This window comes from Coenobita brevimanus, chromosome 47 (assembly GCF_032717465.1).
Source record: "Coenobita brevimanus isolate Jiangsu-jjx chromosome 47, ASM3271746v2, whole genome shotgun sequence".
Taxonomy (NCBI): Eukaryota; Metazoa; Arthropoda; class Malacostraca; order Decapoda; family Coenobitidae; genus Coenobita; species Coenobita brevimanus.
In genome coordinates, this window is record NC_137000.1 from 29,442,146 (window position 1) to 29,456,161 (window position 14,016).

Here is a 14,016-nt window from a genome sequence, read left to right on the forward strand (position 1 = left end):
CCATCGTATGTTACAAATTTAGTCGTTAGTTCGGAAAACTCATTTTTACCCGTTTTGTTGAATATTATGCCATTGTGTATGTAAAACTTATTATAATATGGCAGTTGCTTGAAGGTGCCTGTTGCTTAAATATAGTAAGTGGTGGATAACTATGGCGTTGTTGTTGTGTGCGTTATCACTTGGTGCTGACGTCACATCCTCATGTTGGAGATAATACATTATAACTTACCTCACACTTCTCTCTCCAGCTTGTCGAGCTGTAGCTTCGTGTTTTGAAGTACCACAATTAATAACATTTAGGATATCGCATTATGTGTTAAAGAGGTTCTTCTTATGTGGCCTACCCACTGAATCTAGCCATATGAAATCGAACATTCATAACTACGTCTGCAGTAAATTGTGCTGTAATGTTTACGCATTACCTCACAATATGAAAGATCATCACATTCGAATAGGCTATATTGTTTCATTCCCAGAAGACAAGCTAAAGTAGGGAAGCAGTAAATTTCGATCATTTTCACTGACAGCGAGACACACTGCTATTTGATCCACCGTCAAAACTCTTTACCCATATTATCAGATGAATTTATGGTTCCAATACTTCCTTTTTGTGGTGACCTGCAAGTAATGTAAAATGTGAGTGCAGGATGTGAGTTGACAAGCAGAACGGCACACGTAGCCCCACCTCCGCCACAGCCACCGTCCTTCTAACCTATTCCACTTGACATTCACATTTTACCTTTTATTCACATCTAGGAAAGGTTAAGAAGCGGTGGGATATCACGGTGGCCACGACTAAAAATTAACCAGCGGAGTTTTAAAGCATGTTCCAGCTTTCGACGGTAGAGTATTATTAATATGAGAAGAGAAGAGTCAGATTCTTTTTCCTTCGACCTTCTGACTAATCCGCCATGCTGGAGATAATCGCCGATGCCCGTGTGTGTGACCGCCAGACCGTCATTGTAGATTCATATCGTGAGGCAGAGCGGTGCGCCATCCCCCCTCACGCAGTCAAGATAGCTCTTTGTTTTTTTTACCACAGTTTTTATTTTCGTCTCATATACAGTGGGTCTTTGTTTGAACTTCAAGTTGCGATGGTAACATAGCGGTTAACTGCTGCTCTGTCATCCGTTCTTGCTTGTGTATATATATATATATATATATATATATATATATATATATATATATATATATATATATATATATATATATGTATATATATATATATATATATATATATATATATATATGTATATGTATATATATATATATATATATATATATATGTATATATATATATATATATGTATATATATATATATATATATATATATATATATATATGTATATATATATATATATATATATATATATATATATATATATATATATATATATATATTACTGCCATGTACATAGTCTACTAAACGCCTACCGTATGTTATTATATGCCCTATGACCTCTGGCCAAGGGTGCCATGCCCCTGGAACGATCTTCTTTATCTTGTCTTAAGATAGGTGTTCCCATTTATGAGCCAGTTGATACGGGTGCTGCCCGCCGCCTTTGTTACCTGTCATCAGATCTCCATCCAATTCAGTCCATTGCCACTCCATCCGCTTCCTCAGTTCCATACCTCTCTCTACCAAACGTTCACTCACCATAACAAGAATTCTTCCTGGCCTCCTACGCCGCCTTCAGCCTTCACACTCAGTACACTCACATACCCTTTTCATCACCCCAATGGCTGTGCCATATAATCACTCACTCGTGTACCCTCTCATCAGTTGATATCCTTAATCTCCTTTTTTTTTTTTTTTTTTTTTTTTTTTTTCACTGGTTTTTGTTACACAGTCTTTACAGCACATACATGCTTCTCTTCAGTACCCTTTCCATTGTTGTCAGTATAAACGTTTGTTATTTATGTCATGCCGATTGCTCAGTTATATGTACAGGTATGAACATGTCTTCATGCTTTTCTGCAGCATCTGTGTCCGTTTTTTTTTTTTTTTTTTTTTTTTTTTTTTTAGCATTAGCCAGTTTTCTTCCTTCTGCCACTCTGCTTTCCACTTTCACTTCATATATAATTCCTTTACTTGACCTATTCAAGTAATTCTCACTTGCACAGCACATTGTGAGTCACAGCCGTCTGAGCAAGCATCACCACGCTGTATCTACATTTACTGTCCGACATTGTTGTTTACGAATATATTGCAAAGCTCGGAATGAGTCTACAAAAATCCCGTTCACACTAAACAAGTAGAACGGCATCAGTTGTAGACCTAAGATTTGAACCCTTTTATGTGTCACCATCACTATTTTGACTTATGCATAACTCCATACATATATATATTTAAAAACCTTGGGGGACACCCACCCTAGTCTCACTCTACACTGACAGCTGGACCACTCAGTCATCTACATACCTTCATGCGTCACTACCACTATAAAAAAAACTCCATAAAGTCTTCATTAGTTACCCATTCACACCATTCATGTGTAACACCTTTCACAATTTCTCCATGTGTATCTCGTCCTATGCTTTCTGCAGTCCTTCTCACTTGTTTTCCATACTCTAACGGCAAGCCATATTTTACTAGTATATTTGACCTACCACTCCGCAGACCACGATGTTTATCATTCACCCAAATTTTTTAAAATTTCAGTCAGCATTCTTCCGTGATGATGATGGTAATTCCGAGGACTGAACTCTGGTGGTTTGAGTGGAAGGCCTTAAAGTATAGTGATGGAATGATTTATTTTTTCTTTTTATCATGTAATAGAATAGGTTTAGACTCTCTCTCTATCTCTCTCTCTCTCTCTCTCTCTGAATGGTATTGTTACTACTGATACGTTTGGATTCGTTTTTCTGTCACTTATTTAAAGTTAAAGGTTTAGTGTTTATGTTATCCCGTCTTAGAGCACTCAACTTAGTCCATAATCTTTTTTTTCTTTCTTTTGTTTATTCATTTTAGTCTCAGTTACTTTTTATTTTTTGTACTTACTTCAGTCACTTATTTTTTGATTACGTGTACAGTCACAAAATGCATGCTTCACTCTCCCTATCTAATTAGTCTTGCCTATTTCCAGTAAATACATTATTGAATTTTGTACATTGTTTGTTCTTATTTCTCGAACAACTTCTCCAGCACCTGATGCTTTCCGATTCTTGAACCTTTTCACATCTCTTCATTTTTACCACTGAGAAACTAGTGAACACTATCTCATTTTTATGCATAGTATCCTTTAGTTCTGTTAGCCGTTGCTCTACAGTATTGTCATCATTCCCATTCGTATGTTTCTCAGAATATTCATCCGTTGCTACTTGGTTTGTCAGATTTTCAGTATTATATTTGCGCACTGACTAGTCCTCTAACCGCTTTTCTTCCACACCCTTCTCTGTACTACGCTGCTACAATCTTATCCAGTTATTGTCATCTGTGTCAACTCCAGTGTCACCAGCACACCCATACATCCATCTAAATCACATAATCAGACATTTCATTTATCTCATGCCATTGTCTTTATGCCATGTATATCTACGTCCTTCTCTGTGTTGAATATAGAATACACCTGTACCCGACTTTATTTCCTGACCATGAGGAGGGTACTTGAACCTTGTTTATTTCGAAAAGTAAGAGAATCGAAAACCGAACCAGTCAGGGTAAAGGTAAGTTGAAATGTTGGTAAGGCTGCCGTGGTTAGGATGTCTCCAAGTGATGGTGGGTGCGGCAGTAAAGGTGAGCGAGGTGCATCATTAAGATTGTAGTGGAGCTCCTTGGTGGTCGTTGACGGTCCTGGATTATGGAAGATCTCGCTATATGAAAGGTTAGCCTCGTCTTTCACTCACTCTTCGTTCCCCATCTTAGCCGGTTGTCCGTGGCACCGCAGGTCATCCGGCAATTGAAATTCGTGATCGCATTTAACGTCAGGAATAACGATCATGCCTAGTAAATTCTTGGTCGTATCGCACCCATAATAGATCAACTTCTACTTTTGTCATACATTGAGAATAGGTTATCTTTGTCATAACAGCTCGATATTTTTCTTTATATTTTAGTAAGAATAAGTTTAGACTTCTACGTGTTTAAGGATAAAGGATTCGTTCTTATGTTGATACGCCTTTTTTTTTTTTTTTTTTTCATTAGGTTAATGGTTATGGTGCCATGTCAGTCTTCTGTCACCACGTGTTTGAAATAGGTCTGGTATTTTCCTTTTCGATATCAGATCATATCCCTCCACGGAGGAGTCGGGGAATGTGAAGACCGCGAGAGGAAGTGCAGTCTGTGAGGGATTAGGAGAACTGAAGAGTGAGGAGAGCGCTTGAGGAGACCAGTTGCAGATTAAGATACAAAACAGGAGAGCACGTAATGAGGTGGAAAAAAGCGCATGAAGAGAGGCGAATAGAATACGGGAAACGGGTGAAGAAGACAAATAAATAGGCTAAGAAAGCATACGAAGGGAGCACTTGAATAGGAGTGAAGAGCACAGGAAGATATATGAAGAAAGCAGATAAAGTGATAATGATGAGAGCATATAGATTTAAGTAAGTATATAAAGAGAGATGAAGAGAGCATATAGAGTTAAGTGAGTATATAGAGATGAAAAGAACATATAAAGACAGATGAAGATAGCATATGAAGAGAGCACGTGAAGAGGCGTGAAGAGAGCACATGAAGAGGGGTGAAGAGAGCAGTGGGTAAGGAGTGCGGCCTGCTGTGGTCTCCCTGCTCGGCTCCCTCGAGTTTATAGGCCCTCGGCGCTCTCGTAAAGCTCCTCGCACCGCTCGTCCCTACGTCACGGCCACAGGGTCACCTCACACCACTCTCTGGACTTGGGATACACTCGGGTCATGGAACACACGGGGCATGAGGCACTCGGGACGTACGACTCAGTTGGGACATGGGAAGCACTCAGGACGTGGGGCACTCGGGATGAGGCACTTGGAACATGTGACGCTTGAGACATGGAGCACTCGGGACAGGACACAGTTGGAACATGGGATACACTCGGAACATGGGACACTCGAACATGGGACACACTCAGGAAATGGGGCACTTGGGAATGGGACGCACTCGGGACATGGGACACTCAGGACGCCCCTAAAGTGAAGAGAATCGTTTGTCGGTTCTCAAGAATAAAAATATTGTTTCGGTGTTGTTCAGAGTGGTTAGGTTAAGGCCATAAGTGAAAATAATTTTGCTTGGAATAGGATAAGCTCTTAATAGTGTGACTTTAGTGATCGTGGTAGTAATAGCTGTAGTAATGGATTTTGTTGGAATTTATAATGATAGATGATGGATCAGTGCTAATAGAAGTGAGTTGTATTGGTAGTAGTAGTAGTTGTGCTCGCAGCAGCAAGGCATAATGGTTGTCATAGTAATGGTTTTAGGTAGTCATAATGGTTGTAGATTATTAGTGGACGTGATAATGGTAGTAGCAGTAGAGATGGTGGTATTAGCGAGTGATGGTAGTTTTAGTAGCGGTGTTACTGAGTGATGGTGATAGTGTGATGATGGATGCACGAAAGTTGGTAATAATGGTAGTACTAGCATAGGTGATAGTGGCAGTAGTGGTGGTGGTAGTAGTAGGGGTGATAATGAATAATGGTTGTAGTAGTAGTAGTAGTAGTATTGATGAATGTTGGTGGTGGTGGTAAGGGTGGCAGAGGGGACGCAAGCACCACACAGAACGCATGTTGTGTTCTCGCCAGCGTAGGGGCATGTTTACACCCTCCCATTTATCGCCCGTATTAAGTAATTTTCTTGAGTGCACTCTTCATATTCAGCCCCGCGAAATTATCTTCTCAACTTAATGAAAAGCGGCAGAGTGGCAGGTAGGTCGGTAAGGTGCAAGTCGCAGCGGCTGGCGTGGTGGGGATGAACCGTAGCTGCTCAGTGGGTTACGCCCCTCGCTCCTACCGTCTTGATGTCCGGTCTGGCACTTCCTAGCTTTATGAGTGTCCATTTATTATTTACTCCCAGTTTATAGCTTCAATAAGTCTCATATTAAAGTGGCCGCACAGCGCTGTTCGGACACTTTCGTTTTGTTTCGTCCCCGCCAAGGAAGGCAGAAGGAACGAGGGGAGAGGGAAAACATGTCACGACCACCCTTTTGTAGATACGACCCCCACTTCCTGCTACCACCTCTACTTCTTACTTTGACCCTCCCGTTATCACTACGACCTTCCCCATTTTGTTTCTTGCTGCCATCACGACCTACCGTCCTTTTGCTACTTACGATCCTCACTCTCACGACCACCTCATGTTCCAACGACCACAGTCCGTTGGTAGGAATCCCTCCCTTTTTATGTGATTTTTCATTTTATGCTACTCGTACTAAAAGCCGCCTCAACCCTTTCAGTCCTAGGGCGTGGTTTTATGTATTCATGCCATCTCATGAAGATTCAACTCAGGACAGACTTTTCGAATCGGAGGGGTAAGATGCAGCCTTCATTAATCCCTTCGCTACCAGGGGACTCTCAAAAACTGGAGCCGATTAAAATTCTCTGATTGTAGCAAGAACAGAAAAAGGACGTCGTCGGTGTGAATGGTTAATTTCATCATTTAATTGTCATTTTAACTGTACTATCCATCCTTGTGGTTAATTTTTGCCTCGTTACAATTAAATCTTGGTGGAATAAATCGTGTGTGTGTGTGTGAGAGAGAGAGAGAGAGAGAGAGAGAGATAATATTCATCAGTCCTTCACGGTTTGTCAGTTACTTCACATTTTTTATCACCAGTATTCCCGGAGAGACAGAGAGAGAGAGACTGGTGAAAGAAACTGGAAAATGAGAGGATTTTGAGGTTATGTTTAATAGTAGTTCGTATCCCTTAATTGGTCGTCATGGGAGCTGGTGGTGGCTGGAGGGATAAAGGAGGGAGTGGGGGGAGGGGGAATGGGGTGGAAGAAAGGGAGGAGTGGGAGGACAAGGAATGGAGGTAGGTAGAGTTGGGGGATGAAGGGGTCCATGCGAGGAGAGGGGAGGGAGGTAGGAGGGAGAAAGGACTAGGGAGGGGTTGGGAAATTAAGAATTGGGAAGGGTGAAGGGAATGGGGAGGTTTGGAGGGGTGAAAGGTAGGAGGAGAGGGGAGGGGTGAGTATGAGGGAGAAAGAACGGGGAAGGAAGGGGGATTGAAGAGGTGGGAGGGTGGAGGTGCAGGAAGGGAGGGAGAATAATAGGGAGAAAGGACTGAGGTAAATGACTGTCCTCCTTTCTTCATCTGTAGTGCTGGTCGATTCGGATGACTTCCTGATATGTCGATATATTTTGCAACTACTAACGAGGAGAGAGAGAGAGTGTGCGTGTGTGTGTGTGTGTGTGTGTGTGTGTGTGAGGTGGAGAGGGAGGGGGAGACAGAGGATGAGATGGAGGGATGGAGAGGTATGTGTGAGAGGGTTGTGTGAGTTGGGGGAAGGGCAGCGTAATGGCAGGGGACAGGGCGACGTGGAGACGATATGTTTGTGGCCACCCCTTACGAGAGATTAAGGCTTTTGGCTATGGATTATATTGTTGTTAATATTATTATTATTATTATTAATGATAATAGAGTGGTCTTCCCTACATCCTCTACTTCAGTCCCTTCCCTGTATCTAAGTTGCATTTCAGTCTCTCTCTCTCTCTCTCTCTCTCTCTCTCTCTCAGCCTCTCCCGGGAGTTGCTATGGTAATGGTGATGTATGGTGGCGGTGGGGTAGTTATCAGGGGTAATGGTAATGCTGGAGATGATGCTGCCGCTGGATTAAAATGGAGTTTATAATGGCCTCTGTTGATAGCGGAAAAAAAAAAAAAAAACTAGCGAGTGGTGATAAAGTGACTGAGTCGTATTCTTGATGGATTAGATTTCGTCACCTCTCCACAGCGATTAATTTGCGCATTATGAAATATTTTTCCTTATTTTTTATGGATTAGATTACATAATACCTCTCCTCAGCGATTTATTTTACCTATGACGCCTTGGTTTGTTTCATGTTCTTCATTTATAATGCCTCGAATACCATACTTAATGCTGTATTTTGCCTCGTATACCGTACTTAATGCCGTACTTGGTGGATTGGATTTCTTAAAACCTGTTCCCGGCGGTTTATTTTATCCATTACCCCGAAATCTCTTCACTACGATGACAATATTCACTAAGATGACGTTATTCTTGCTACCGCCAGACGATTCCATGCAACAAAGTAAGTCTTTTGGTATTTAAGAGGCAATGGATAGATAGAATTTCCTTTATAACCCATCCAGTTCGTTAAATCGTACAAGGGAGTAGAATCATTTAGTTAGAATCATTTAGAGGAAGTATAAAGATCAGTGCAACATATAAGAGAATATAATAAACCGCTCAAAAGAAACTACTACGACATTATGTTGTGCTCGGTGGGCTACCTACCCCCGTCATTTACTGAGACCCCAGAAGGTTTTTAGCATCTCAACTCTTAGCTTAGGGAGAATTTCTGAGTAGTTCCCCTCCCCTCTCTCTCTCTCTCTCTCTCTCTCTCACACACACACACACACACACACACACACACACACACACACACACACACACACACACACACACACATGGTCGCCGCCGTGTGAAAATTATGTGAGAAAGGTAAATGATGTAAGCAGTGAAAATTATGTTTACTTTAAAGCTTTTAAGATTTTGTTAGTGAAAATTTGCCTGTTACAAAGCTTTAGGTTGTTTGCAGTGAAAATGGCGATGGTAGAAGGCAAGAAAATGTTGCCAGTGAAAGTTGTGATGTTAGAAAGCTATTGAGATTTTGAAAGTGAGTGTTAGGCAGTCTTAGAAAGTTATAGGATGTTGTCAGTGAAAATTGCTATGTTAGAAAATTAAAGATGTTGACGGTCAGAAATGATATCCGAAAAAGTTAAGTTTTTTTTTTTTTCTGAGAATCGTAATTAAGACTTCACAACTCCACTTCCTTAGCGATTTATTTTGCATGGTATACCATGATATTCTCATGTTTGTAATTTGTATCTGTTTAATTGATTCAATAACACAAAAGAATAGAAAGATATAATGCAAGTCGTAGAAGAGGTGTTGGGATATCTGAGCTATCGATAATACGGCCGTTAACCCTTTCACTACGAGCACGTCATGTATACTGTATTTTATTCCTGCTCTCTCCAGATTTTATTCAGCTTCGGAAAGACCTTCCGAACTCGAGGGATTAGCTATATCTACAGTTAATTCCCTCAGTAAGGAGGACGAGGATCGGGGGGGGGGGGAATAAAAGAGGTAACAGCGTGATTGTGGTAAAAAAAAAAAAAAAAAAAAGTGGTTGGAATGAAGATGTTGGAGAGGCGGGTAGAGGGCGGTAGCGTGGAGATGGTAGGAGTTGTGTAGAGGCGGTGGTGAGGAGAGCAGTAGGCTACCCATTATTGGATGAGGCGTTGGGGAGAGAGCGAGAGATGGAGGAAGGGGGGGGGGAGGGTCCGCCCAGCCACATTATTGGGTTTGCTGGCCCACCGACGCGATAAGTGATATTACCCGATATTACTACCTCCCCCTTGCATCACGGAGACCCTGCCTCCCCCCCCCCCTCTCTCTCTCTCTCTCTGGTAGTTTTGGCATTACTCCTTCCGCATTCTGGCGTCAAGTCTGTTGTTACATTTTCCTGTATTAGTAACCGTAGTATAGGTTAAGACAGTAAGTTCTTAATGTCTGTGTACCTCACGTCGGTATAAAATTGAAAAGGCTGCGGTACGACAAACACTGGTAAGCCACAATAATGTAAAATAAATAAATAAATAAATAAATAAAAGATTGAAGTTCTACAGCTCGAGTGGTTTCATAATTACATAAATAAATCAGTGTAATTTTGACATTTTTTGTTTGATTTTGTATAGTTTTACGTCCACTTCTCATTCTAGCAGTGGCACAAGGTTTTGCAAAAAATAAAGAAATATTAAGATATCATCTGTGAATAATCAGAAAACAACGTACAGAACGGGTTTCATACTGACGAAAACAGCGGTACTACCACTTAAATACCCACATTTCAAGATATAATAAAGACCTGGTTTTGTAAAGTGTTTTTTTTTTCTCACAGTGTTGAGGAATTTTAGTTGGGTGCTTTCCTTTTGTAACACATTTACAACCAGGCTGTTGCTGTAGATAAACTCATCATTAATTTCTTTTAAAATTTATTTACATGTGTACCAAATCATCAGTAGATAATGAATTTTTATTAATTAATTGTTGTTTTTCAGTATGGCTCTGACGACTTCCAAGATTCCTCACCGCGCTACACCTCACCCAAACCAGGTGGATTGTATGGCGAACCTTACTTTATGGGTAAGTAACCCTGGTACTCTCCTTGCACTTAGAGACAGGATCATTTCAGAGGTTAAATTTATTTTGAGCTTTGCTTGCAGAGAAGGACATCTGAAAGCTGAAAGGTTGTCAGATTTTGACACACTGTTATCATGGGTACAAGCATTATTGAGTTTCTTATGAAGGAAATAGTTAGATATCTGGCAGAGCATACAGAGTTTCAGTTTGGGGTGCACTACTCTTGCAGGGATAATCTGATGTTTTGAGGGTTAATGCTGCATAGTGCTTGATTTCAGGAAGAGTAGCTTGGAAATTTTTATTTACAGTTAAATTGCTTTTAGTTTTGGTTTAATACATAATTATGTACTGTACATGTAGTGGGGTGATTTTTCACACATACACTACAATTATCTAGTGTGTATATATATATATATATATATATATATATATATATATTGGGGGAATTATCTAGTGTGTATATATATATATATATATATATTGGGGGAATTATCTAGTGTGTATATATATATATATATATATATATATATATATATTGGGGGCATGGTGGCACAGTGGTAGAGCACCTGACCCAAGACCGAAGAGTCATGAGTTCACGTTGCACCCGGGTAAGATGCCATTCCGGGAGAGGTAGCGCTTACCTGTCACCTAGTTGGTCATAGCAGCTGTGGCTCAGTTAGAGTGCTCTGACCGAAGGGTCGGAGGTTCGAGTCCACCCAAGGGTCATTGGTACTCATCAGGAAGGGCATCCGGTCATAAAGTGCTACACACTCCAAAACCTAAGTCCTCTACCCAGGGACAACACCTTATCCCTTATCGAAAAATGGGGACATGGCATACTACTCAAAAATATGTACAGTAAAGCCAAGAAACCATTTACAGCGCTGGGTGGTAACCATATAACCAAACCATACGTGCTCCCTACATGTCAAGTGGGTTGGTGGAGGGATAGTGCCCCTCTGTAAAACAAATAACTCAGAGTCAAATGGCCACCCCGTACGGGATTATGGCGTCTGGCAATAGATAGATAGATAGATATATGTATATATATTGTTTATACAGTATATTGTGTAAGACCTGTTGAAAGCTTAAATCTAATGTGACGTTACTCATATTGGAGCTTTTCAGGATACCTGCATATCAGTCTGTTACACCGTATAGAGAAATAATCTGTTGCAGCCATGCATGTTTGCTGATTTTGATGTGTGTTAATACAGTGTTTGATACAATAATAGAGCAAATGAGGTGGAAAGAAATTTGTAAGTATAGTAGTGAAACTTGCCATATTAAACTTTTATTGCCAAATACAACACAGTTTAATATGAGGTATCAGATTTAGTCTGATGCTAAAGATCAGATTCTGGTAGGACATCAAGAGGCCAATATTGTGAAGTGCACAGTATGCAGGGATGAGGGAGATGCTATGTAACTACCAACAAGAACCCAGCCCCTGGGTCCAGTTTGCTTCAAAATGATTACTGAGTAAACCTTTGTTCACTTTATAGGATCAATATTTCTGAATTCATGGTTGGTGTGTCATTGTATCACTTTTTTTTTTTTTTTTTTTTTTTTTTTTTTTTTTTTCTGAGGGACCTTATATGGCACAGGAAGGGAGGAAATTGTACCTAGGACTGTTTTTTTTTTTTTTTTTCCCATGGTCCCACTGAATTTCAAAAGCCTTGCTTAGAAGTGCATATCCTCTGTGAATGTGGAAACTACTTATGTTGCAGAAAGTGGTGGTGGGGAGGTGTGGGGTGCGACTGCAGGTGGGGCGGGGGGAGCAGCGGCAGCAGCAGCAGTGGCAGGAGCAATGGGAAGCTACCCTTACCCTTCACCGTCCATGATGGGCCCTTCACCCCACCTCACACAGCCACACTATATGACGGCGCACCTCCACGACCCCATGGTTTGTACTGTTTGTTAGTGTTTGATGCTTTTTTTTTAAGAAGCTATGTTTTTAGTAGAACAGTACATTTGTTACCAGGCTCCGTTGTTACATTCCTCTTTCATCTTTTAACAGGATTTACGTTTTACTGTAGCATAGCTGATGGTTTTATGCTGTACCGGACTATATTGTGCTGTTGCTGTTGATGCAGTATTGGTATTCAAGTAAATTGTGCAGTTGTTTTCAGCAGTAAATGTTAAATATATATGGCACTGTGTATTGGTAATCAATATATTTACAAATATTTTTTATATACAATGATCAGGTTATTGCTGGTACAGGTATACACACTTAAGGCACAGCAGTCTGGCATGGTTGTGCACATGAATTGCACTTTTTTTCAGTATATTACTACAGTAAAAGTCCAATTTTTCGGCATCCAATTCCCCGGCAAATCTGACATTTCGGCAGTTTTGAGAAATAGTCCCATTTACGAAAATCTCTGATCGTTCGGCAGATTTTCCGATTTTTTTCATCCCCTCTACTGCTGGGGACTTCTTCCAGCAGTAGCAGACTCCAATCAACCCCTTCTATTGTACATATGTAAATAAGGAACCTACTATAAGTTTAGGTAAGTGCATGTGAACTTGTAGGCCTACTGTATCATTACATTTATATACAGTATGTTCACTAATTTCTTCATTTTTCATATTCATGTATAGTACTGTATTCATTACAGTATTGTACAGTATCAAACAGTATACAGTACTCTCTCCAAACACATTTGTAATGATATGAGTAGTGATGATAGTGTTCACCGAAACATATAAGGTACTGAGTGGGTAGGGTTTTTGATAATTCGGCAATTTTGATTTTTCGGCACTTGCCTGGTCCCACAGATGCCGAAAAATCGGACTTCTACTGTACCAGGATTATTTTTTTAAGCTAAATTAAGCATGATCCCTTAGTACTGTTTGTTACAAGGAACTATGTCCATATCTGTATCTATCTATCTATCTGTCTGTCATTCATCATCATCATCATCATCATCATCTGGATCTCCTTTCCCACCCAAGGGCAGGGTGAGGAGTAGGACAAACTTCCTCAGTCCAAATAGGCCACGCTTCCATTCACTTATCGTTAAAGCCCCCGGAATCCTGGCTCTACCGGATACACCAAAAACATTCACCACATTCTGCAGCTTCTCACAAAAGTATCTGATTGAGTTAACTCGGATGCTGCCATGCTCACAAGGGGTGCCAAAATCCCTGATCATGCACTTCTCCTCACAACATTTATTCAGCCAGCTCGATCTCGTGTCAGTTCCCTAGCCTCACCAACTTCCAAACCACTTTTCCTCTGGCACTCATTCACCATGTCTCTCCACCTTCCTCTTGGCCTACCTCACCTCCTCCCTCCTTCAAATTCGCTCAGGTGTACCTTTTTCACCACTCTCTTGTTATCCATTCTTTCCACATGCCCATACCATCTCAGGACACTCTCTTTGATTCTAGTGTCCACCGACTTCCTCACTCCACACCTTTCATGAATCACATTATTTCGTATCCTATCCACCATCTGTACTCCACATGCATTCCTCAGCAGTCCCATCACCACTGCTCTTACTCTTGACTTTTCATTTTCATGCCACAGCATAATCTCACACCCATATGTTAAAGTTGACACTAACACTCCCTCATGTAAGCCTCGAGCAGCTGCAACACTCAAGCCTCTGTTTCTTGTCAAGGCCTTCATTGCACCAGCTACTTTTTTTTGTGTCACTCTACTTTCAACTTCTTTTGCACATTTTGCAGGCACAGTTTCACTCATCCATGC

At 40.8% G+C, this 14,016-nt stretch overlaps 1 protein-coding gene across 5 annotated transcripts in view; it reads left to right on the plus strand.

The window, feature by feature from the left end:
* The window catches only part of LOC145399071 (transcription factor 12-like), a 185,809-nt gene that overhangs the window by 27,872 nt on the left and 143,921 nt on the right, over positions 1-14,016 (plus strand). For all 5 annotated transcript variants that reach the window (XM_080271822.1, XM_080271821.1, XM_080271823.1 and 2 more), the window contains exons 2-3: positions 10,214-10,298; positions 12,026-12,201. In XM_080271822.1, coding sequence (XP_080127948.1) covers positions 10,214-10,298; positions 12,026-12,201 — 261 coding nt within the window. The remainder of the gene's footprint in view (positions 1-10,213; positions 10,299-12,025; positions 12,202-14,016) is intronic.